Source organism: Microcaecilia unicolor, chromosome 4, assembly GCF_901765095.1.
Source record: "Microcaecilia unicolor chromosome 4, aMicUni1.1, whole genome shotgun sequence".
Classification (NCBI taxonomy): domain Eukaryota; kingdom Metazoa; phylum Chordata; class Amphibia; order Gymnophiona; family Siphonopidae; genus Microcaecilia; species Microcaecilia unicolor.
In genome coordinates this window covers 191,082,762-191,107,507 of record NC_044034.1, presented here as the reverse complement: position 1 = coordinate 191,107,507, position 24,746 = coordinate 191,082,762, and the positions used below count along the sequence as shown (strand labels likewise).

The window sequence follows — 24,746 nt, the reverse complement described above, 5'->3', positions numbered from 1 at the left end:
AAGGGCCCTGTAGTTTCTTACTGGGTAAATATCGTGAGCTCTGTTTGTAAAACAAAAAGGCACAAAAGTTGCTTGGTCTCTACTGTCAAACTTTCCTAACCTCTCTGAAGTGCAGTATCAGTATATGTGAAACACAAGAAGCGGGAGTGGAAAATGAGGATCAAGCCATTATGGCAGTAGCCTCAAGGGAACACTGATTTTAGCAGAGTGCTAGTAGAAAAATCACCACAACCACTGGACTGTGAAGTTGTATTCAGCATGACAAGAGGAGGCATTGGTGAGGAATTTCCAGAGAGAGAAAGCCAGAAGGGGAAAGGTTTTGAGATGAAAGCAGTGCACCAAAAACTATGCCTACTTTGGATCTATTTTCAAAAAGCTTTCTTCCATCCTGTCCTATAGCTACCATGTTTGAAAATAAGGCATACTGTTTTCATAAGGGGGTTATTCTGTAACTGGGCATCCAATTTCAGCACCACTGAATGTGCAGAATACTTGTACACTCATGCTGGTCTGTAAGGGTATGCATAAGTGGCATAGTGCATAAATGCAAAGGGGCATTCCATGGGCAGAGCATGGGAGAAGCATGCTACCACTTATGTGCACCACTTACAAAATACTCTAAGGGGTCCTTTTACTAAGGAGCAGTAGAGCTATCACGCAGGTAGCATGTTCCAAATCGGCACTACCGCAGGGGTAGCACAGGTGCCTTGCAGTAGTTTCAAAGTTGGCGCACACTGTTTCGCATGGTAGAAAATATTTTTCTATTTTCTACCGCAGGGGGCATTCCCAGCGATAATCGGCAGTGCAGTCATATTAGCGTGTGCTGCATTATTACTGCGCGAATAGCGCGTGAGCCCTTACCACTAGGTCAATGGGTGGCACTAAGGGTTCAGGCAGTAAATAGCTGCATGCTACTTTTAATTTTAGTGCTTGGTTTTAATTTTAGTGCTTGGTTATTTACTGCCCCATTGAAAAATGCTTTTTTTCCCCAGCTGCAGTAAAAAATGATCCAGTGTCTGCCAAAAACACGAACCCACACTACCATAAACCACTGTTTAGTAAAAGGGCCCCTAAGTTATGCATGCCTTGTTGCATTTAGGCGACCACAGTTAAACCAGATCTATGGCTGCTGTTACTGCGGGCACCTAGATTTTAGGCACCCCAATACCAGGTTATGCTAGTATTTTATAAATGTTTAGTACGGGCTCTCCCCAAGATTCTATTTATGGCAGCCAAATTTGTGTGTGCCCAGGATACATGTGCAAATTAATTGAGCAACGATCCCTTAAGTATTTATTTATTTGTTGCATTTGTATCCCACATTTTCCCACCTATTTGCAGGCTCAATGTGGCTTACAGTCTTCCGTAATGGTGATCGCCATTTCCGGAATGAGAAATACAAAGTGGTATTGCATTAAAGTTCATAAGTGACTGAGTAGTTTAAGCAGACAAGTATAGAGAATTCATATTCATAATGAGAAATAAAATGGTATTGCGTTAAAGTTCATTCATGACAGAGTAACAGGCAGTCAAGTATAGAGAGTTTGGTTTTGTCTAGTTCTGGTATGAGTTTCGTTGTCTGGTATTTAGGATGGATCATTGTGGTATGCCTTATTGAACAGTTTGGTTTTTAGTGATTTTCGGAAGTTAGGTCGTGTATTGTTTTTGTGGCTTTTGGTAGTGCATTCCATAGTTGTGTGCTTATGTAGGAGAAGCTGGATGCATATGTTGATTTATATTTTAGTCCTTTGCAGCTGGGGTAGTGGATATTCAGGAATGTGCGTGCTGATCTTTTAGTGTTCCTGGTTGGTAAATCTATGAGGTCTGACATGTAGACCGGGGCCTCACCGTGAATGATTTTATGAACCAGAGTGCAGATTTTGAACGTAATAAGTTCTTTAAGTGGGAGCCAGTGTAGTTTTTCTCTTAGGGGTTTGGCGCTTTCGTATTTCGTTTTTCCAAATATGAGTCTGGCTGCTGTGTTTTGGGCAGTTTGGAGTTTCTTAATGATTTGTTCTTTGCATCCAGCATAGATTGCATTGCAGTAATCTAGCTGACTTAGCACCATTGATTGTACCAGGCTGCGGAATATTTCCCTTGGGAAGAAAGGTTTTATTCTTTTGAGTTTCCACATTGAGTGGCACATTTTCTTTGTTGTATTTTTCGCATGGCTTTCTAGTGTGAGATTTCGGTCAATTGTAACTCCGAGAATTTTCAGGCTATCTGAAACAGGAAGGATATAGTTTGGGGTGTTTATAGTGGCGGGTTTGTTCGTGTTGTATTGTGATGAGAGGATGAGACATTGTGTTTTTCTATGTTGAGTTTTAATTGGAATGCATCCACCCATGAATTCATGATTTGGAGGCTGTGTTTGATTTTATTTGTGATTTCTGTTGGATCATGTTTAAACGGGATGTAGATCGTGACATCATCTGCATAGATGAAGGGATTTAGGCCTTGGTTGGATAGCGCTTTGGCTAGAGGTGTCATCATTAGGTTGAAAAGGGTCGGTGAAAGCGGTGATCCATGGGGTACTCTGCATTCTGGTTTCCATGGTGATGATGTATTCGAATTTGATATCACTTGGTATGTTCTTGCGGTTAGGAATACTTTGATCCAACTAAGTACATTCCCTGCAATTCCGAAGTATTCTAGGATGTTTAATAGTATTTTATGGCTTACCATGTCAAATGTGCTGGACATGTCGAATTGTAGGAGAAGTACACTATTGCCAGTTGCAATTGCTTGCTTGAATTTGGTTAGGAGAGTGATTAGTACTGTTTCGGTGCTGTGGTTGGATCAAAATCCTGATTGTGATTCATGTAATACTGAGAATTTGTTTAAGTAGTCAGTAAGCTGCTTGGTTACCATACTTTCCATTAGTTTGACTGCCAGAGGGATAGATGCTACTGGGCGGTAGTTGGTTATGTCATTTGCTTTGTAACCAGGCGCCTCTCTTGTGCAGCCAAGGATAGAACAATCTCCTCCAGCCACAGGCTCCCGGTACAATGAAGAAATAGATGTCCACCAGTAACTTCAATCTTAAGGACTTTTATTCCATGCAGGTTTCTAGTACACAGTTCCAACAGCAGCATAGCACATACCAGGATTCCATGCAGGTTTCTAGTACACAGTTCCAACAGCAGCATAGCACATACCAGGATTCCATACAGGCTTCAGTCTGGGCTCTTTCTCCAGTGCACAATAAACAGTAATTCAATTCCCAAAACAAACAGTTCTTTCAGTTCATCATCACAGTTCAGTCACCAAGCAGCATTTTCTACCTTCTATCCTCTTTACCTTCAGAAGAGTTCAGTATTTTAGGGACTCCTTGTACCCAAGGGGTTTCCCCTGCATCAGCTTCACAGTGAATTTAATACTTTTGGGACTTCCTCTCACCCAAGGAATTTCAGCCTGCTTCAGTACTTTAGGGACCTCCCTGCCCAAGGATTTTCAGCCTGTACCTGCCAGTACTTTAGGGATCTCCTTGCCCAAGGGTTTTCAGCCTGCAACTCCTTCTCTCCTTCTGCTTCTCTCTCATGAACTGAACTCCACTCCTGGGACTCCTTCCCACCTGCCTAATCAATCCCTGGCTTCAACTACCACAACCAATCATTCTCCTTCCATTAGCTTCCTCACACCCAAACCAGCTGAGTTGAGCATTAGACTAATGAGACCAATGATGAGCTCCTGCACACAGGGTTTCCTAACTCTTTCCGCCTAATGGCAGCCACTCTACCCAACCTGCCAGCTTACACCCATGTCTTCCCTGATTGCAGCTAGGAGTCCAGTCCGGGTTCTTCATCTCCCCCTCTGGCTCCTTGCCTTCAATGCCTTCTGGGACTTGTATTTCAGACTGAAACTGCCTTAACCCAACTATCCTGGATGTGACTTTATCACAGCTTTTTTCTTTGTGTCTTTAGGTATTGGGGTAAGTAGTATGTTTCCTTTATCCTTAGGGAAGAGTCCGTGTTGTAGCATGTAGTTTAAGTGCGTCGTGAGGTCTGTTATGAAGCGCCGAGGGGCAGATTTTATTAGGTTATTGGGGCATATGTCCAGTTTGCAGTGGGATTTGGCGAACCTATTGATCGCTTGGGTGACGGTTTCATCAGTAAGTAGAGCGAAGTTTGTCCAGATTCTGTCTGCTGGGTATTCATCGGGGATTGGGTCCAGACAGTCAATGAATTTTTCGTGGTCAGTGATATTAGGTGGTAACGTGAGTCATAACTTTACAATTTTCTCGTTGAAGTATTTAGCAAGGTTGTCTGCTGATGGGGTTTCTGTGTTGCTTGTAGTAACTGGTGTGGTATCTAGTAGCTTGCTCACGAGTTGGAAAAGTTTATGCGTGTCTTTGTAGTCTGGCCCTATTTTGGTTTTGTAGTATGACCTTTTGGTTTGTCTTATTGCATATTTGTATTTTCTTTGCATTTGTTTCCATGTGTTAAGTGTATATTCATCTTTTATTTTATTCCATGCTCGTTCAAGCCTCCTAACTTGTGTTTTTAGTTTTTTTCAGCTCTTCGTTAAACCATGGTATTGCGTTGTGTCTTCGTGAGGTTCTTGTTTGTAGTGGTGCTACTGCATCTGTTGTCCCAATCTAGGAGATAGTGTTTCGAGTCTGTTTGTGCTGTCCATTCATTCTTGTAGATCTGTTGCCAGAATATTACAGGGTCAATTTGGCCTCTCGTGGTGTAGGTTGTGCGTTCTTGATTGTGGTATGAGCCTTTTTTTCACCATTGTAGGGATAGGTTTATTTTGTCCATCTTGTATGTTAGTTTTAGATTTAAATCTGAGGACAGTTTGTGTGTGATGAGGTCGAGTGTGTGTCCTTTGACATGGGTTGCTTGCATATTTGGCCAGTTGAGGTCCCATAGTTGGAGGAAATCCTTGCATTCACATGCATTGGTTGAGTTAGGGTCTTCTAGGTGTAGGTTTATGTCCCCTATTATAAGTAGATTGGAGTTAGATACACATGTGTTCGATATGAAATCTATGAGATGTGGTTGGCATTCATGCCAGTTACCTGGTGGTTTATAAAACAGGACAACGTTTAGATGGTCGAGCAAGGTTGTATGGTGGATTCTGACTGAGGCGATTTCAAGTTGGGGTGTTATGGACTCGGCTGTTGTTGTTACGGTGAAGTGGGATCTATGCATTAGTGCTATGCCTCCTCCTCTTTTTTTCTTTCCTTGTCCAGTGAGTGATTTTGTAACCTGGGGGGCATAGGTCTAAAATTATGGGGTCCTTATGATCGTGGATCCAGGTTTCACTGATGAATAGAAGGTTGAGGTTGTCTGTCGTGATCCAGTCTGTTATTATTGTTGTTTTGTTGACTACTATCTGGCATTTATGTATCCCACTTGAATTGTTTGGTAGGGGTCAGTTAGGTTCGAAGTTGTGTTGATTTTTGTTAGTTGTCTGTTCTCTTGCAGTCTGGGTTTGTTATGTCCTTTCTTTCCTTTGTATTGATTTTGTCCGCGTATAGTAATTCTTCCATTGTTCTGGTTGTTGTTATTTTGGTGAGATGTATTGTATCTGGGTAGTCTGTTGAACTTGTGTATTGTGGGTATGTTGTTGGTATCTGTGAGAGGGGTGGTTAGTGTTAGTATCAATAATTGGGAGCTAACAACCAATTATAGAAGTTAATTGGCACATTAAAATTTGTGTGTATATCTGGCTGTGCCTAACTTTACTAGCACATAACTCAAGAAAGGTTGTGGCTATGGGTATGTCAGGGGCATTCCAAAAGTGCACATATATTTATAGCATACTGCCTCATTGTGTCTAATTTAGGTGCCAGCATTTACACCAAGTTTCAGCAGGCATAAGTCTGGTGCCTAACGATAGGTGAGGGAATGAGCGCTACACACTATTCTTTAAAGGGTGCACCTATTTCTTTGGTACCCATTTTTGAGTGCTCTTTATATATAACTAGTAAAAAAGGCCCATTTCGGAAACAGATGAAACGGGCGCTAGCAAGGTAATCCCCCCTCCCTCCCTCCCTCTTGAGTTCCAGAGCCTCCCCCCCCCCCCTCGGTGCATCACCGAAGCCCCTCCCCCCCCCTCGGGCACATAAACCCCCTCGTCACCCGCAGCCGCCAATACTAACACTGTCCAGCCGCTGTTGCTTCTCCTGTTGAGCAGCAGCGGCCTGGACAAAAAGAAAAAAGCAAAAAACATTTCAAACCTGAAACAGTGCTCCGTAGACAGCCAGCTGGCATAGGCTGTCATCTCTGCAGCCGCTGCTCCTCTCCCCTGCACGTCACTGCCCCTGGAGGAAGACCCCAGAGGAGCGCAGCGACGTCACGGGGGAGAGGAGGAGCGGTGTTGATGTTCGTCAGGTGGGGGGGTGGTTTGGTGATGCGGTGAGGGGGGTGTCTGTGTTGCCCCGCTCCCTGCCACTTGCTCCGAAGTGGCAGGGAGCGGCGCACTGACAGCTACTACTACTATTTAGCATTTCTATAGCGCTACAAGGCGTACGCAGCGCTGCACAAACATAGAAGAAAGAGAGTCCCTACTCCTCCCCTTGCCTTGGCATCAGCTGTCACTGACGTCTCCGACGTCAGTGCGTTCTAGCCTGCCTAGCAGACCACCTTCGAGGGAGCCACGGTCCCAGGCAGGTTAGAACGTTGGAGATGTGTATTATTATATAGGAAGTAGGTAGGGATCAGCAATATAAAAGATCGATCTATATACCCCCACACTATCTGTTAAATAAATATTTTTTTATGTAGGACGATTTAAAGGGTGAACCACAGTTAATAATGTGGTAACAAAATCAATATTCAAAAAAATTGTACAATAGTAAACCACAAGTATTCAAGGGTGAATGTGGACTTTGTTGAAAGATAGTGGAGAAAAAAAGACCTCAGTCAAAACCAGTCCTTCCTCTTTTTAAAGGACACGCCTTTTAGGTAGAGAGGAGACCTCTTTAATCAGTCTTCAAAAAAGCCCTTAAAGTCCACTGGCAAGCTGTGCTTTCTCCAACTTCAGGCAGGCTTGGGTCCCCCTGTGGAATGAGGGTCCTGGGCAATTGCCCTATTTGCACACCCCTAATGCCAACCCTGTTAACAGATAGTATTGTATAACATCATATAGGTGCCCTACCTACTGACATAGAAAAGGCTGTCACCACATAGCATTGGGATGCCTATAAAGAGGCACCACTTACAGAATTACCTCCAAGGGGGCAGTACCATAACAGGGCACCCTTTAGGAGCCTGTTCTATAATGAAACTTACTAGTTAATATTCAAAGTGATTTAAACGGACAGGAGAGGCTCCTGCCCACTTAAATCACCTAGAGCCACCTAATCGCTGATATTCATCAGTTAGCACCACTGAATATTCATGGTTAGCGCCTGAGCTGAAACCGGCTAACTTGAGGGCATTCCGGGGGTGGATTTGGCACTTATGCAGTTAAGTGCCAATATTCAGCCCTTGACCACATAAGATAACCGCTTAAATTGGGTTGCATAAAAAGCAGTCTTATCTTCAAATGGTTCAACTTATGTGGTTAAAGGTGAATATTGCACTTAACCATATAAGCTTTAGCAGCCAGCCTAAAACTGGATATTCATAGCCAAGCATTGAATATCCATGAATAATAGCTGGCGGCAGATATAAAAACACTGACTGCCACCAGCTGGATATCAGTCAGTTAGAGGCTTCCTTCATTTGCAAAATACTAGCCTAATCAGGTATTAACACGCATAACATTTAGGCATGATCACTTATACCAGCAATAGAACTGGTGTGTTAGCACATGACTTACAGCATTCTATAACTTACACATGTAAGTTGGCTGCGCATTCAAGTATGCCCTGCTTGCAAATACATGCTACAAGTGTTGTCACAGAATAGCACTTAAGGCAGCATGTTTGTATATATGCACGTAACTGTGCACATACATGCAGTGGAGGGGTGGTCTAGTGGTTAGTGCAATGGCCTTGATATCCAGGGGTGCCTGGTTCAAATTCCACTGCTACTTCTTGTGATCTTGGGCAAGTCACTTAACCCTTGTAATTGATTCCTGTACATTGTAAGCTACTTGAGTCTGCTTAATGTGGAAAAAAGTGGGGTATAAATGTTCATAAATAAATAAACCCTCTATTGCCTGCGGTACAAACTTACATTGCAAGCCCTCCAAGGACAGATAAGTACCCAATGTAACTCACCTTGAGCTACTACTAAAAAAGGTATGAGCAAAATCCAGATAAATATATGCTAGTATCCTAAATATGCACATAACACACATTTAAATGTTAGCACTTAGTCTATAGACTTGCCTGCAAAAAAGGACAATTGTCAAGCCATTTATTTATGTGAATTTACTTGGGTAAATTGTCTGAAAACTGGCCTCCCTACATAAAAGTATATGCCTTGCTCGACATCATCCCTTGGATGCCTAAAATTGGGTGTGGATCCCAGATCCGTGCACAAAATAATTAGTTAATGATCTCCAATAATTTAATTATTGGAGTTAACAAGCACTTAATTGCCACTGATTATGATTTGCATGTGGATCTTACTGCACGCTATTCTATAACAATGGACGCCTAAATTGGAATGCACGCAACTCAAAAGAGGGCGTGGTTGCTTAAGGGGCATGGGCAGGTCAGGGGCATTCATAAGATTTAGGTGATGTGTTATAGAATAATGGAGATCTGCACAACTTTTGCCCCAGGACTTACACCTGATTTTAGCAGGCATAAGTCCCTCCACCCAAAGCTGGGCACGGAAATCCACACTAAGCTCTATTCAATAAAAGATGCTTATCCTGGAGCGCCCTTTATTAAATAGCACTGAGTTCGGATTTTTTTCCAGTGCCTAATTTTAGGTGGCATTTATAGAATCTGTCCCCATATGTACTCTTACAGTTTCATGGAGGTGTTCTCAGAATGGATTTAGATGTGGGGAAGGGCAGTGGTGTCCAGCAGGGACTGTCTCTTCATTTTCAAGTGTACAACGCTGCATACATCTAATAGTACTATAGAAATGATAAGTACTAGTAGTAGTAGTCTTTGGGATTCCAGAATCTTGCTACTCTTTGGGATTCTGCACAGAATCTTGCTACTCTTTGGGATTTTGGAATCTTGCAACTCTTTGGGATTTTTTACGGAATCTTGCTACTCTTTGTCCTTATCCATTATTTGTCCTGTTTGTCTGTCTTGATCAGATTGTAAACTCTGCCGAGCAGATCTCTTCATGATCAATTGCACAGCTCTGTGTACATCTAGTAGCACTATAGAAATGATAAGTGGTAGTAGTAAAAAGCATCTGCAGAATAAAGGAAGTGTAAATCTTAGCAGGTATCTTTAGTTTGTGCAGTTTTCAAAAGAAAATTATTGTGCAAACTGTGTGGATATGTACCCATAGATTTTGAAGCCACCAGCACAGTTTTAAAAAATTACTTCCTGAAAGAACGTGCTTGATATAGCCACTGAATATGATGTTGAGTAGATCAGGCTTTGCTGATGAAGTGGTGTCGATTTTTATGAAGAATTTGGCAAACGTTTGTTTTTTTTTGCAGTCACCAGAGATGCTAAAACGGATGGTAGTTTGCAATTCATCATTTAGAGCTGACAAAAAACAAGTAATGAATCCCAATGTTCTTTTCTGTTGTGTGAAGTTTTGCTGTGGTTGCTTCTTTGCCTTTTACAATTTCAGTTTTTTTCCCTTGGTTGAATGGTGAATACAGCCTGATCACTAAACATGAGAATAAGCTCTGCTTTCCTGCAGTTTGTAAGGGTATATTCTATAAAATGTGGATGCAGTTTCCATAGCGCACAACTGCAAGGAGGTGTGAACCTAGGAGGGGCATGGGTGAGTTGGGAGTGTGCCTGGCACTTATGTGCACATCTTATAGAATGCATTCAGTTTTATGCCTAACTGCCTACATCTAGACATAAGCATTTACATCAGCCATTTAGCTAGTGTAAGTGCTCATACATAAAGTTAGACATATAGGGCCAGATTCTATATATGGTGCTTAAAAAATCCTCATGGAAAACATTTCCACCTAAGCGTATATAGAATATGCTTAGTTGATATCCCAGTGCCTAAACTAAGCACCTCCATTTACACCAATGAAATGTGGCGTAAATCCGTGTGTGTAGATGTACACGGACTGGGCCATATTCTATAACAACGCACACAAATTTGGGAACACCCACAAAATACCCATAGCCACACCCATTTTGAACTGCACACTTTAGAATTTAAGCGCAGTTCATTATATCATACGTTTAGTGAGTTATGTGCATAAATTCTAATTATTGCCAATTAGTGCTCATAATTGCTTGTTAAGTGCTGTTAAAAATGCTGATTGGCTTGTTAAGTGAATTAAGTTACGCACGTTATTATGGGATATGCTTAGATTTCAGCGTGGAACGCTAGGCACAATATATAGAATCCAGCAGGTAGGGCCTTATTCTACAAAGTTTATGCTCCTAAATTTATGCTTCTAAAATTTATACTCCTAAATTTAGGAGCATAATTTATGCATTCCTAAAATCTATGCGCACTGTTATAAAATATGCCCAATTCATGCCTAAGTTAGGCATGGGCATTTACACCAGATTTTAATTGGTGCAAATGGTCACAACTAAATTTAGTCGCAGGAATGGGAGTTGTGTGTATCCTATAAACCATACCTAACTTTAGGCAAGGTTTATAGGATAGCCCTAAGAACATTTTTAGCACTGATTTTTTTTAAGGCACCATTTATAGAATCTAGTCCTTTATGTATAATGCATGCTTACTGCCGCTTAAAATTGCATACCTTGGGGCATACTGAGGTGTCCCATGATAAGGTGCACATGTGCATACACTACCCACGTGTTAAAAAATACTTTTTATTTTTTAGTCAAGGGGGTGTGTCTGTGGGGGTGGAGAGTGAGCATTTCTGTTCTAATCAGTTAGCACATTAGCATTGCTATGCACTGATTAATGCAGGATTAATGCACGAGCCCTTAGTGCCCACAAAATAAGTAGCGGTAAGGGATCAAACTCACATTTTTGTTAATGGCCATATACTAATGGCAACATTAGTGCATGGCCATTAAATCAGAAAATGGGAAATTAGCCATTTTCTGGCTGTGGCAAAAAGTATCTTTAGTGCACAGGGAAAAACCCCGCATAAAGGCATGCTAAGGGCACATTTTGCCGCAGCTTTGTTAAAGGACCCTTTAGTAATTAACCCTCTTTTGCTGTGGCCTGTCAGCTGCTAAAAAAAAAAAGCATGCATCTTACTGCTGAAACTAGATTCAAGAAAATGTTTACCAGCATGTATCTTGTACATATGGAGAATACATAGCCAGACACCTATTTTGAAAACCAGCAGAAACCCATCAATAAATATGTGTGTAAATATGACCTAATGCTAGTCTTAACAGTTATTCACTGCCTGAACTGTATGTACACATTTTTAAGCATGGTTACTTTGTTTTCAGGGCTTCCAGAAGTATGTAGAAGATTTTGATCCATATACAATGGTATGTATCAAAGGATGAATATAAGGTAAAACAGTCAAGGATCAAAGATATCCATTTCCGCTCCTAGTTTACTCTTCACAATACAGACACACATGGACACTCACTCAAACACACTGTCTCACTCTGGTTTTCAGGTAACCAAAATCGCAAATCAGCCTAATTCTTGAAACAGAAAATATACAAAAATGTTTCATGAAAGCTATTCAAAGTTGTTAAATCGCGAGAGGACTGTGAAAATTACAAGAGGATCTTATGAGACTGGGAGATTTAGTACATAATTACATAAGTAATGCCACACTGGGAAAAGACCAAGGGTCCATCGAGCCCAGCATCCTGTCCATGACAGCGGCCAATCCAGGCCAAGGGCACCTGGCAAGCTTCCCAAACGTACAAACATTCTATACATGTTATTCCTGGAATTGTGGATTTTTCCCAAGTCCATTTAGTAGTGGTTTATGGACTTATCCTTTAGGAAAACGTCTAACCCCTTTTTAAACTCTGTCAAGCTAACCGCCTTCACCATGTTCTCTGGCATCGAATTCCAGAGTTCAATTATTTTCTCCGATTTGTTTTAAGTTTACTACACTGTAGTTTCATCACATGCCCCCTAGTCCTAGTATTTTTGGAAAGCGTGAACAGACGCTTCACATCCACCTGTTCCACTCCACTCATTATTTTATATATCTCTATCATGTCTCCCCTCAGCTGTCTCTTCTCCAAGCTGAAAAGCCTTAGCCTCCTTAGTCTTTCTTCATAGGGAAGTCGTCCCATCCCCGCTATCATTTTAGTCGCCCTTCGCTGCACCTTTTCCAATTTGGCATTCAAATGGCAGATGATGTTTAATGTGAGCAAGTGCAAAATGATGCATATGGGAAAGAGGAACCCAAACTATAGTTACGTAATGCAAGGTTCCACATTACGAGCCATTGACCAGGAAAGGGATCTAGGCATCATCGTTGATATATTGAAACCCTCTGCTTAGTGTGCAGCAGCGGCTAAGAAAGCAAATAGAATATTAGATATTATTAGGAAAGGAATGGGAAACAAAAATGAGGATATTATAATGCCTTTGCATTTCTCCATGGTGCTACTGCACCTTGAATATTGTGTGCAATTCTGGTCACCGCATCTCAAAAAAGATGTGGAGGGACATAATCGAACGGGGCGCCCCAAGTTTTCCTGAGGGCGTCCTCACAGGATGTCCCCGCGAAGGGGTGGGGAAACCCGTATTATCGAAACAAGATGGACGGCCATCTTTTGTTTCAATAATACGGTCGGGGACGCCCAAATCTCAACATTTAGGTCGACCTTAGAGATGGTCGTCCCCGGTTTTCGGCAATAATGGAAACCGAGGACGCCCATCTCAAAAATGACCAAATCCATCTCATTTGGTCGTGGGAGGAGCCAGCACTCGTAGTGCACTAGTCCCCCAGACATGCCAGGACACCAGCCGGGCACCCTAGGGGGCACTGCAGTGGACTAACTGATGTACTAACTGAACGGAAAAAGTCCTTCTCTTACCGATCCCTTGACAATTCGGAAAGGAACGGGCATGCGTGAAGGAAATCACATGCAAATGAACTGCTCACTGTTAGCTCATTTGCACACGATTCCCTTCCTAAGGAGGGGGAGCCAGTGCAGAGCAGCCAGGCATTATGCATGGCTGCTCTGCGCAATACAAGTCCAGGTGAAAACGTCCAAGTGCTCGTCAGGGACGTCTTTTTTTTTTAAGAGTATGAGTGAAGAACGTCCTTTGCTATGCCTCCGTCCCTGTGACCGGCAGTTGAGGATGTCCAAAATGTGGATGTTTCTGTGAGAAGGATGTCCATGCCTGGATGTTTCTTTGAGAAGGATGTCCATGCCTTTGCAATGCCTCTGACACCCCCTTTTATTTATTTGGATTTTGGATCACAAGTAGCAGCAGTGGGATTTGAACTGGTCACCTCTGGAATGCAAGACCAGTGCTCTAACCACTAGGCCACTCCTCCACTCCACTCCCTTGAAATTTGGCCGTCCCTGTGGGGGGGCAGTTCAGGACGTCCAAAATGCCTCCGCTGACACACACATACCTCTCCCCCCCCCCCCCCCCCCCCCAGGGACCTGCATACTGCTGCGATGGACCTGAGTATGACATTTCAGGCTGGCAAAAAAAGTTTTTAAAGTTGTTTTTTCGGGGTGGGAGGTGGTTAGTGACCACTTGGGGAGTCAGGGGAGGTCATCCCCGATTCCCTCCGGTAGTCATCTGGTCAGTTCGGGCACCTTTTTGAGGTTTGGTCGTAAGAAAAAATGGACCAAGAAAAGTCGCCCAAGTGCTCGTCAGGGACGCCCTTCTTTTTTCCATTATCGCTCAAGGACGCCCATCTGTTAGGCATGCCCCAGTCCCGTCTTCGCTATGCCTCTGACATGACCCCAGGAACTTTGGTCGTCCCCGTGACGGAAAGCAGTTGGGGACGTCAAAATCGTCTTTCAATTATGCCGGTTTGGGCGACCCTGAGAGAAGGACGCCCATCTCCCGATTTGTGTCGAAAGATGAGCGCCCTTCTTTCGAAAATAAATGTGATAGTGTAATTTAAAAAGGTACTAAGAAGGGCGATGAAAATGATAAATGGGATGGGTCAACTTCCCTATGAGGAAGGGCTAAAGCGGCTAGGGCTTTCAGTCCCGCCTCCCATCACCGGCTCTGGTACAGACCGTATAAGTCTGCCCTCCCCTATCCTCGCCTCCCAACCACCACCCCCTCTTCTCCCCAACTGCTCCGCCACCCAATTTCAGCTAAGCTTCTGAGGATCCATTCCTTCTGCACAGGATTCCTCTATGCATATCCCACGCATGTTTGAACTCCGTTACCGTTTTCATCTCCACCACCTCCCGCGGGAGGGCATTCCAAGCGTCCACCACCCTCTCCGTGAAGAAATACTTCCTGACATCTTTCCTGAGTCTGCCCCCCTTCAATCTCATTTCATGTCCTCTCGTTCTACTGCCTTCCCATCTCCGGAAAAGATTTGTTTGCGGATTAATACCTTTCAAATATTTGAACGTCTGTATCATATCACCCCTGTTCCTCTTTTCCTCCAGGGTGTACATGTTCAGGTCAGCAAGCCTCTCTTCATACAGTGGGGGAAATAAGTATTTGATCCCTTGCTGATTTTGTAAGTTTGCCCACTGACAAAGACATGAGCAGCCCATAATTGAAGGGTAGGTTATTGGTAACAGTGAGAGATAGCACATCACAAATTAAATCCGGAAAATCACATTGTGGAAAGTATATGAATTTATTTGCATTCTGCAGAGGGAAATAAGTATTTGATCCCCCACCAACCAGTAAGAGATCTGGCCCCTACAGACCAGGTAGATGCTCCAAATCAACTCGTTACCTGCATGACAGACAGCTGTCGGCAATGGTCACCTGTATGAAAGACACCTGTCCACAGACTCAGTGAATCAGTCAGACTCTAACCTCTACAAAATGGCCAAGAGCAAGGAGCTGTCTAAGGATGTCAGGGACAAGATCATACACCTGCACAAGGCTGGAATGGGCTACAAAACCATCAGTAAGACGCTGGGCGAGAAGGAGACAACTGTTGGTGCCATAGTAAGAAAATGGAAGAAGTACAAAATTACTGTCAATCGACAAAGATCTGGGGCTCCACGCAAAATCTCACCTCGTGGGGTATCCTTGATCATGAGGAAGGTTAGAAATCAGCCTACAACTACAAGGGGGGAACTTGTCAATGATCTCAAGGCAGCTGGGACCACTGTCACCACGAAAACCATTGGTAACACATTACGACATAACGGATTGCAATCCTGCAGTGCCCGCAAGGTCCCCCTGCTCCGGAAGGCACATGTGACGGCCCGTCTGAAGTTTGCCAGTGAACACCTGGATGATGCCGAGAGTGATTGGGAGAAGGTGCTGTGGTCAGATGAGACAAAAATTGAGCTCTTTGGCATGAACTCAACTCGCCGTGTTTGGAGGAAGAGAAATGCTGCCTATGACCCAAAGAACACCGTCCCCACTGTCAAGCATGGAGGTGGAAATGTTATGTTTTGGGGGTGTTTCTCTGCTAAGGGCACAGGACTACTTCACCGCATCAATGGGAGAATGGATGGGGCCATGTACCGTACAATTCTGAGTGACAACCTCCTTCCCTCCGCCAGGGCCTTAAAAATGGGTCGTGGCTGGGTCTTCCAGCACGACAATGACCCAAAACATACAGCCAAGGCAACAAAGGAGTGGCTCAGGAAGAAGCACATTAGGGTCATGGAGTGGCCTAGCCAGTCACCAGACCTTAATCCCATTGAAAACTTATGGAGGGAGCTGAAGCTGCGAGTTGCCAAGCGACAGCCCAGAACTCTTAATGATTTAGAGATGATCTGCAAAGAGGAGTGGACCAAAATTCCTCCTGACATGTGTGCAAACCTCATCATCAACTACAGAAGACGTCTGACCGCTGTGCTTGCCAACAAGGGTTTTGCCACCAAGTATTAGGTCTTGTTTGCCAGAGGGATCAAATACTTATTTCCCTCTGCAGAATGCAAATAAATTCATATACTTTCCACAATGTGATTTTCCGGATTTAATTTGTGATGTGCTATCTCTCACTGTTACCAATAACCTACCCTTCAATTATGGGCTGCTCATGTCTTTGTCAGTGGGCAAACTTACAAAATCAGCAAGGGATCAAATACTTATTTCCCCCACTGTACGTCTTGGAACGTAAATCCCATACCATCCTCATAGCTTTTCTTTGCACCGCTTCCATTTTTTTTAACATCCTTCGCAAGATACGGCCTCCAAAACTGAACACAATACTCCAGGTGGGGCCTCACCAACGTCTTATACAGGGGCATTAAAACCTTCTTTCTTCTGCTGGTCACTCCTCTCTCTATACAGCCTAGCAATCTTCTAGCTACTGCCACCGCCTTGTCGCACTGTTTCGTCGCCTTCAGGTCCTCAGATACTATCACCCCAAGATCCCTCTCCCCGTCCGTGCCTATCAGACTCTCCCCGCCTAACACATACGTCTCCCTTGGATTTCTACTCCCTAAGTGCATCACTTTGCATTTCTTCGCATTGAATTTTAATTGCCAAACGTTAGACCATTCTTGTTACGTCTGTGGCCGTGACCACCCTCAGACTTACCCTGTTTCTGGCTGTGCTGGCTTCTGCTTGTCTCTGTGTCTGTCTCTGTCTTGGTTTCTCTCTGGCTCTGTGTGCTGATTGCCCTACTGAACCTCACCTGTGTGGGCTATGCCTTTTCCAAGATGGCTGCCGCCAACTCCTCTATGCCAGTATCCAAGATGGCTCCCGCTGGGCTGACTGCTCTGTGTGTCAAGCCTCTGTTTGGATGCAAGGTGATTGCTGCAGCTGTGCCTCTGGTGTGGAAGGGCTTTATTAATCACTTAGAGACTACAGCCCTGGCCTTTGCATTGTTCATCTAAGGGCCCTGGTGTATAGAGTGCTCTGTACACTGTTTCAGTGTTTGCTCTGTGTGAGTTTCTATGTTTGACTAGATAGCTTAGGCACCGTGTGGCTTGTTAGCCTGTGTATAGCTTTGCTAGTTCTCTGTGTTTGTTTAGACTAGCCAGCTTAGGCACCGTGTGGCTTGTTAGCCTGTGTATAGCTTTGCTAGTGCTCTGTGTTTGTTTAGACTAGCCAGCTTAGGCACCGTGTGGCTTGTTAGCCTGTGTATAGCTTTGCTAGTGCTCTGTGTTTGTTTAGACTAGCCAGCTTAGGCACCGTGTGGCTTGTTAGCCTGTGTATAGCTTTGCTAGTGCTCTGTGTTTGTTTCCAGTGCATGACTTGTTAGCTTGGGCACAGCTTTGTTGTTAGCTGGTGTATAGCTTTCAAGTCTCCTGAGTGTGCTCTGTGTATGTTTCTTGTGTATGACTGGTTTGCCTGGGTATAGCGTTTCTATTAGCCTAGGTACAGTTTACTAGTCATTGTGTTTAAACCTGCAGACTGCCAGAACCTGGACAGTCCCTGCCTGTCAGCCTTGCCTGCGCCTAGGTGCCAGGGGGCACTCCTGGATCTTCATTCCTGCTGTTCCTGCTTGCAAGTTCCAGTTCCGGGTTTTCCTGTAAGTCCTACCGGCTGCCAGAACCTGAGGGCTCAACCCTCGGGGAAAGGTGGTCAAGCGTAGGTGAAGCCTAGGTCCAGTGTGTTCCAGTCCAGCGGGTTTCACTCCTGTATGTTCCAGTCCTGTGGGGCCCTCCAGTGTGTTCCAGTCCAGCGGGCTCCACTCCAGTGCGCACCCGTCCGGTGCGTTCCAGTTCCGTGTATTCCGGTGTAGAACTCCAGTCCGGGGTTCCGGTCCAGTTTTGTCTCATCTCTACCTTGGAGGTGATCTTGCCTGCCACTGCCGCTCCACGGTAGTGGCCCATGGGCTCACGAACCCAGTGCTCCCGGGGAAGAAGCCTGACAGTATGCCAAGGTCCTCGAGCACGCGACAATTCTTCTAGCTTCTTCAGATCTTTTTTCATGTTTTCCACACCCTCCGGGGTGTCCACTCTGTTGGAAATCTTGGTGTCATCCGCAAAAAGGCAAACTTTACCTTGTAACCCTTCGGCAATGTCACTCACAAATATATTGAACAGAATCGCCCCCAGCACCGATCCCTGAGGCACTCCACTACTCACCTTTCCTTCCTCTGAGCAAACTCCATTCACCACCACCCTCTGGCGTCTGTCCGTCAACCAGTTCCTAATCCAGTTCACCACTTCGGGTCCTATTTTCAGGCCGTCTAGTTTATTTAAGAGCCTCCTGTGGGAGACCGTGTCGAAAGCCTTGCTGAAATCTAAGTAGATGACGTCCATAGCACGTCCTTGATTTAATTCTCCCGTCACCCAGTCAAAGAATTCAATGAGATTCGTTTGGCACGATTTCCCTTTGGTGAAACCATGTTGTCTCGGATCTTGCGACTTATTGGCTTCCAGGAAATTCACTATCCTTTCCTTCAGCATGGCTTCCATTACTTTTCCAATAACCGAAGTGAGGCTTACCGGCCTGTAGTTTCCAGCTTCTTCCCTATCCCCACTTTTGTGAAGAGGGACCACCTCCGCCGTTCTCCAATCCCTCGGAAACTCTCCCGTCTCCAAGGATTTATTAAACAAGTCTTTAAGAGGACCCGCCAGAACCTCTCTGAGCTCCCTCAGTATTCTGGGGTGGATCCCATCCGGCCCCATGGCTTTGTCCACCTTTAGCTTTCCAAGTTGTTGATACACACTCTCTTCCGTGAACGGCGCTCTATCCACCTCATTTTCAGGTGTACTTTTGCCAGTCTCTCTCGGTCCTTCCCCAGGGTTTTCTTCAGTGAAAACAGAACAAAAGTATCTATTTAGCAAATTGGCTTTTTCTTCATCATTTTCTACATAGCGTTTTGTTGTATCTTTTAGTCTCACAATTCCCTTTATAGTCTTTCTCCTTTCACTAATATACCTGAAGAAGTTTTTGTCTCCCCTCCTTACATTTCTAGCCATTTGTAGTCATTGGCAGTCCAGGAAACTCCAGTCACTCCTATCCCACCATCCTCACGTTTCAAAATGGCACTCATGACCCTAGTTGTAGTCTTGCAGTACAGCTGCTCAGGGTCAGGCTGCAATATAAGGGCAATACTCCCGCCCCAGTGCTCCCAGGGAGCAAAATAATGCAGCCTGCAAGGTTGATTGCAAGTTGCATTACTCTTTTACTGTAGGGGTACTGCATTACTTCATGTTAGTGACTCTATGGTAAACTTAAGTTCCAGTAAAATGCCATATTTTACTGCAACATTGTAACTTTCCCCTTAATACAAAAAAAGGATATCCTGAGTAAATAAAAGTTTGGTAATGCCCCATGATCAGAGTTCCCGAGCGCGTGAAACAACGCACATGCAGGCTCTGAATGCAACTAGCATGCAAATGCATGCAAAACAGTGCTCTTAGCGTAAATAGCATGCAAATGCATGCTAAAACTATTCATCCCCAGTGATCAGCGACCAGCGCACCAAAGATTGGGTCGCTGGCTGCGGCAAACCCTACGCCAGCTCCGAGCTGGTGTTAGGGTTTGCAGACCATTGGGGAGGAATGGTGAGCCCTGTCCATCATGTATTTGCATGCTAGCAGGCCCCCATTCCCCCCAAGAAGGCAAAACCCCCCCAGGAACCGATGACCCCCCCCAGCGACAGAGGACTGGAGGTCCGGCGGACCTTCGGTCGCCTCCACCCCCCCCCCCCCCAGGTTCAAGCAGGGCTGGAGATCCAGTGGGTCTCCAGCCCCCCTAACTCCCCTCAGCATCTCTAAAAAGTCCCTGGTGGCCCAGTGGACGGCCGACCCCCCCCCCCCCCCAGTGACAGGGGGGCTGGAGGTTCGCTGGACCTCTGGTCTCCCCGACACCCCCCTGACACAGTTCAGGGAGGGCTGGAGATCCAGTGGGTCTCCAGACCCCCTAACCCCCAGCATTAGCAAGGGGTCCCTGATGGTCCAGTGTCAGTCCCCCTACCCTCCACTCCCACCATCCCCTACCTTGAGTTGGAGGAGGGAGGTAGCCTGCCTCCCTCCTCTTCCTTGATGCTGCCTGCAAAATGGCAGCACCCAGCCCTGCCCAGTGTATCCTGGGATGCGCTGGGTGGGGCTTCACACCATAAACTCCCTTATAGGGTGTGAAGCCCCACCCAGCGCATCCCAGGATACACTGGGCAGGGCTGGGTGCCGCCATTTTGCAGGCGGCGTCGAAGGAAGAGGAGGGAGGCATGCTACTTTGCTCCTCCAACTCAAGGTAGAGGATGGTGGGAGTGGAGGGTAAGGGGACTGACACTGGACCACCAGGGACTCCTTGTTAATGCTAGGGGGTTAGTGGGGACTAGAGACCCACCGGATCTCCAGCCCTCCCTGAACTGTGTCGGGGAGTGTCAGGGGGACATGTTGCTGGGGGGGGGGGGATCGGTCGCCCACTGGCCACCAGGGACCTTTTAGAAATGCTGAGGGGAGTTAGGGGGAGCTGGAGACCCACCAGATCTCCAGACCTCCTTGAACCTGGGGAGGTATTGGAGGACCGGAGGTCCTCCGGATCTCCAGCCCCTGTTTTGCCTTGCTCGGGGCAGGGGTACTTGGGGTCTGGTGGTCCCATGGACCTCCAGCCCCTTTGTTTGAGAGGTCTGAACTTTTGACAGCCCAGACCTGTCAAACAAGTGTGGGAGGATTGTGCTGAGTGCATGCTCAGGCACAATTCTCCCGCACTTCTACCCCATGATCAGAGATAATTACGTGCTTAAATTTGCATGTCATTATCTCTGATCATAGGTCTAATAACGCCCCGCAGTGTTCCAGTGCTATTTTTAGAGCGGTGTTTAGAACAGCGCAGGGCTTTTGATCATCTGTCCGACAGTGAGATAAACTATCAAAGAGAAAAGGAGATGCTGAACATGGGTGGGGAGAGCATATGACTGGAGGTTCACCTATGATGAGGTAAACTTATTGCTACAGTGCTTAAAACATTCTTTATTGCCAAAGGGAGCAAAAGAGTAAAATTCTAGTGAAGTCAGAGATGCTAGGAATGTCCTGTAGTTGCACACTGGAAAACTATAGGATTTTTTTTTATATAGAATGTGATGTCTTTCTTGTATTGATAATTGCTGCTTTCCTTTTTTTTTTTTTGGAAAGTTCACACACGATCAGATTGCAGGAAAAGATGTACGACAACTGCGAATTAAAAAGGTAAACTATACACTCTTAGTTTTCTTTTTTTTTCTTTTTTTTTAAGTTTTAATTTCTTTTATTGATTTTCAATACAGAGATAAACAAGAGCTCACAACGTAGCAACAAGCAACACTCTACAATATATGGCAATACCAGAGCTCACATTCAAGAAGCAACAAACCTTTCCTAGATTATGATTAAATTAAGAAAAGAAAAGAGAAAGGAAGAGGAGAGAGAAAAAAAGAAAAAAGGGGGGGCTGGAAATTACATATCAGAGCTTGAAGCATGCATAAGCCATGAGATACACCAAGCATAGTACTAAGCTTAGTACTCATGATCCATGAGTCAGCCTTACAAATTCTTTTCCAGGTTGGCCTTTCCATTTCTTCTCTCGCCTCTTGTCTTCTTCCTTTCCTTCTCTACATCTGTCTCCAAGTGCACCATCCTTTTTTCCTCTGCACCACTATTTGTCCTGTCCAGCATCTCCCTTCTGTGTCCCTTGTCCCTATCCTGCCCCAAGTTCAGCATCTGCCCTTTCTGTGTCCCCATCTCCCCCCCACCCCTTTTCTGCACAAGCCTACCTGGTCTCCTCATCTCCCCCTTTCTAGCATCTGCTATCCTGGTGTTCCCACGTCTCCCTTTTTCTGACATTGTCCTGTGTCCCCATCTTCCCAGCATTACCCCTGTTACCATCTTCCCCCTTTTCCAGCATTATCTCTTTACTCCCATCTCACCCCTTTTTCACCATTGTCCCCATATCCCCCTTCCAGTGGTGCCCCTCTGTGTCCCTATCTCCTCCCCTTTCCAGTAGTGCCTTCTCTGTGTTCCTATCTCCTCCTCCCCTTTCCAGTAGTGCCCCTCTGTGTCCCTATCTCCTCCCCCTTTCCAGTAGTGCCTTTTCTGTGTTCCTATCTACTCCCACCTTTCCAGTAGTGCCCTCTTTGTGTCCCTATCTCCTCCTCCCCTTTCCAGTAGTGCCCTCTTTGTGTCCCTATCTCCCCCCCCTTTCCAGTAGTGCCCCTCTGTGTCTCTATCCCCCTCCATTTCAGTAGAGCCCCTATCTCTCCCCCTTTTCCATAGTGCCCTGTGTCCCCATTTCTTCTTTTTCTAGCATTGCTTCTTTGCGTTCCAGTGTCCCTACCCTCTCCCTGTCCAGTATTGACTGTGTCCTTCTCCCTCCTTGTCCAGCATTTACTATATCCTTCTCTCTCCCCATGTTAACCTTCTTCCCCGTCTCTTTCAGCACTCCCCATCCTCCTTAGGGCCACATATCTCCCTGGCCTGCTCTCACGGTCCATCCTCTGGCAGCTTCAAGGAGGTTTTAATAGACAGGAGACCAAGTGATGTCAAAATGTTAAAACCAATTAGGCCAGTCTCAGTTTCCCCTTCCCCGCGCAGCTGTCATTGCCGTACTCTCAAAAGAAAGAAAGCAAATTTATGAGTTGCTTCATCCACGTTGTCACTCTTTATTATTGGTAGCATTTGTATTTATTCTCACTTATATTTTCAAACATGTTGATTTGTGCAGTATATGGATGTACACAGAAGAAGTATAATAACAGAATAACTTTTCATAGGAAGAGTAGTAATTTGTTATAAATCGTAATCAGTGTGTCATTTGGAGGGGCTGGTTAAGTCACACTGAATCCGACTTTGCTTGGGATAATGTGTGATATAAATGTTTTTTAAAAAATCCTTTATCTTCCACGTTTCAAGACACTGCCTATCCTGCTGGATAGTGATGGCACAAGGAAAGCAAGTTTGGTCCAGTGAAGACTAACTCAAAATAAGTTGTTCCTTAGCTGGGCCCTAGTATTACCATATTAAAAATGCAACCATACCATGCCTCTGTGGCTATGTTCCACTAATGTTAAAGTACTTGGATTTTTTGAAAGGATTATATAAACGTAGGATGCATGACTAGGGACACAAAAATACACTTATTTATTCAATATCACAATTCCTAATGCACAGCCACAAAACAACTTTTTTAGGGTGGATAGTGTTCCTTTTATTATCGACCAGATAGAGATAAGAGTTTTCAGTTTTGGCACAGTATAAGTCAACATAAGAACAAAATATAAGAAAACCAATGGACTGCATTAGGGGCTTATAGCCCATTTATGTTTAAACAAAAGAGATCTGCATGAAACAACATATTTAATTTTATTTTGACTTATAAAACCACTTGCCCCTGAAACATGTTCCAAACAGAATAATCCATTTGTGTATCTAAAAGATAAACTTCTACAACACAGATGAAAATATGATTCCATGTGCCCCAATGAAAGGCGAGTTTAATTCTACTTCCATTTAATTTCAGGATATTCTATCATCTTTATAACTAACATCAGGCTTCCCAAGGCAGATTACAATAAAGAACGACGTGTATGCAGCAGATCATGTTTACTTCTTTTGAACCAAACGGCAACAACGGCTGCGGGGGGGGGGGGGGGGGGGGGGAGCTGGAAATAGATTACCCAAATTGGCTTCACCCTCTCTTCTGCCCATCTCTCCCATCTGCATGGTCACTTTTTACTTCCCTGAAGCCTTCTCCCTCCTGCACCGGCGAATCGATTCACAGGCAGCCTTCTGCCAGCGTCGGGGCCTCTCCTCAGGTGCGTCCCGCCTACTCTAAGCAACTTCCTGTTTTCCACAGAGATGGGACGCGCCTGAGAAGAGGCCCGGATGCTGGCAGAAGGCTGACTGTGAATCACCGGTGCCGGAGGAAGAACGCTTCAGGAAGTAAAAGTGACCTCGCGGACGGGAGAGCGCGGGCAGAAGAGATAGGAAAAGATTAAAGACTCGGGAGGGAGCAGGAAAAAAATATTTATTGGATTGAGGCACATAGGCACCATTTTTTCTAAACAGCTGTTTAGGGGAGCGACCGCTCCCCCTTCACCCCACCTAGCTACGCCACTGATGGGACAGCCTGGTCTGGTGCCTCTATGCAGAGCAAATGAGTTAGAGATTTCTCCATTAGCTACTATACGAGCCGAGGGTTAGGAGTATAGCAGCTGTAGCATATGAATAAAAGGTTCAGGAAAACCAAACTGCTCAAGAACAATAAACACGGTCAAAGGCCTTCTCCGCATCAAGAGAAACAGACAGTATGGGATAGTCCCTTTACCGTGTTTACCGTGCAAAGTGAATAACATGACATAGTAATCTGGTATTGTCAGCACCACATCTGGATTTAACGAAACCAGCTTGATCCCTATGTATAAGAGAATGAACAATGTTTTCAATTCTGCAACACAAAATTTTTGCATAAATTTTATAGTCAGTATTTAAAAGCAAAATTGGTCTGTAATTCTGTACGAGGGTGCAGTCTCTATTGGGCTTAGGCAGCACTATAATGTTAGCATCCAAAAAGCGGCCTGAAGAAGCAGACTCTAGCAGCGCTTGAAAATAAGTCAGCAGATGACCTGATATAGAAGAAGAGAAGGCCTTATAAAATTCCACTGGTAGACCATCTGGACCTGGCGCTTTGCCTAGAGGTAGCCTATTGATTGCAGAAACAATTTTGTCATGGGAAGTAGGCTTGCTAAGATGGTTGATGTGGCGGTCCGAGACG

General features: G+C 44.9%; 1 protein-coding gene across 6 annotated transcripts in view; it reads left to right on the top strand.

Moving 5' to 3' along the window:
• USH1C (USH1 protein network component harmonin) overlaps window positions 1-24,746 on the top strand; it is a 420,974-nt gene that overhangs the window by 328,289 nt on the left and 67,939 nt on the right. For 4 of the 6 annotated variants that reach the window (XM_030201080.1, XM_030201078.1, XM_030201077.1 and 1 more), the window contains 2 exons: window positions 11,453-11,494; window positions 21,134-21,187. In XM_030201080.1, coding sequence (XP_030056940.1) covers window positions 11,453-11,494; window positions 21,134-21,187 — 96 coding nt within the window. Of the gene's footprint in view, window positions 1-9,531; window positions 9,595-11,452; window positions 11,495-21,133; window positions 21,188-24,746 lie in introns of all 6 variants that reach the window. The other 2 variants (XM_030201079.1, XM_030201082.1) reach the window with 1 other exon arrangement.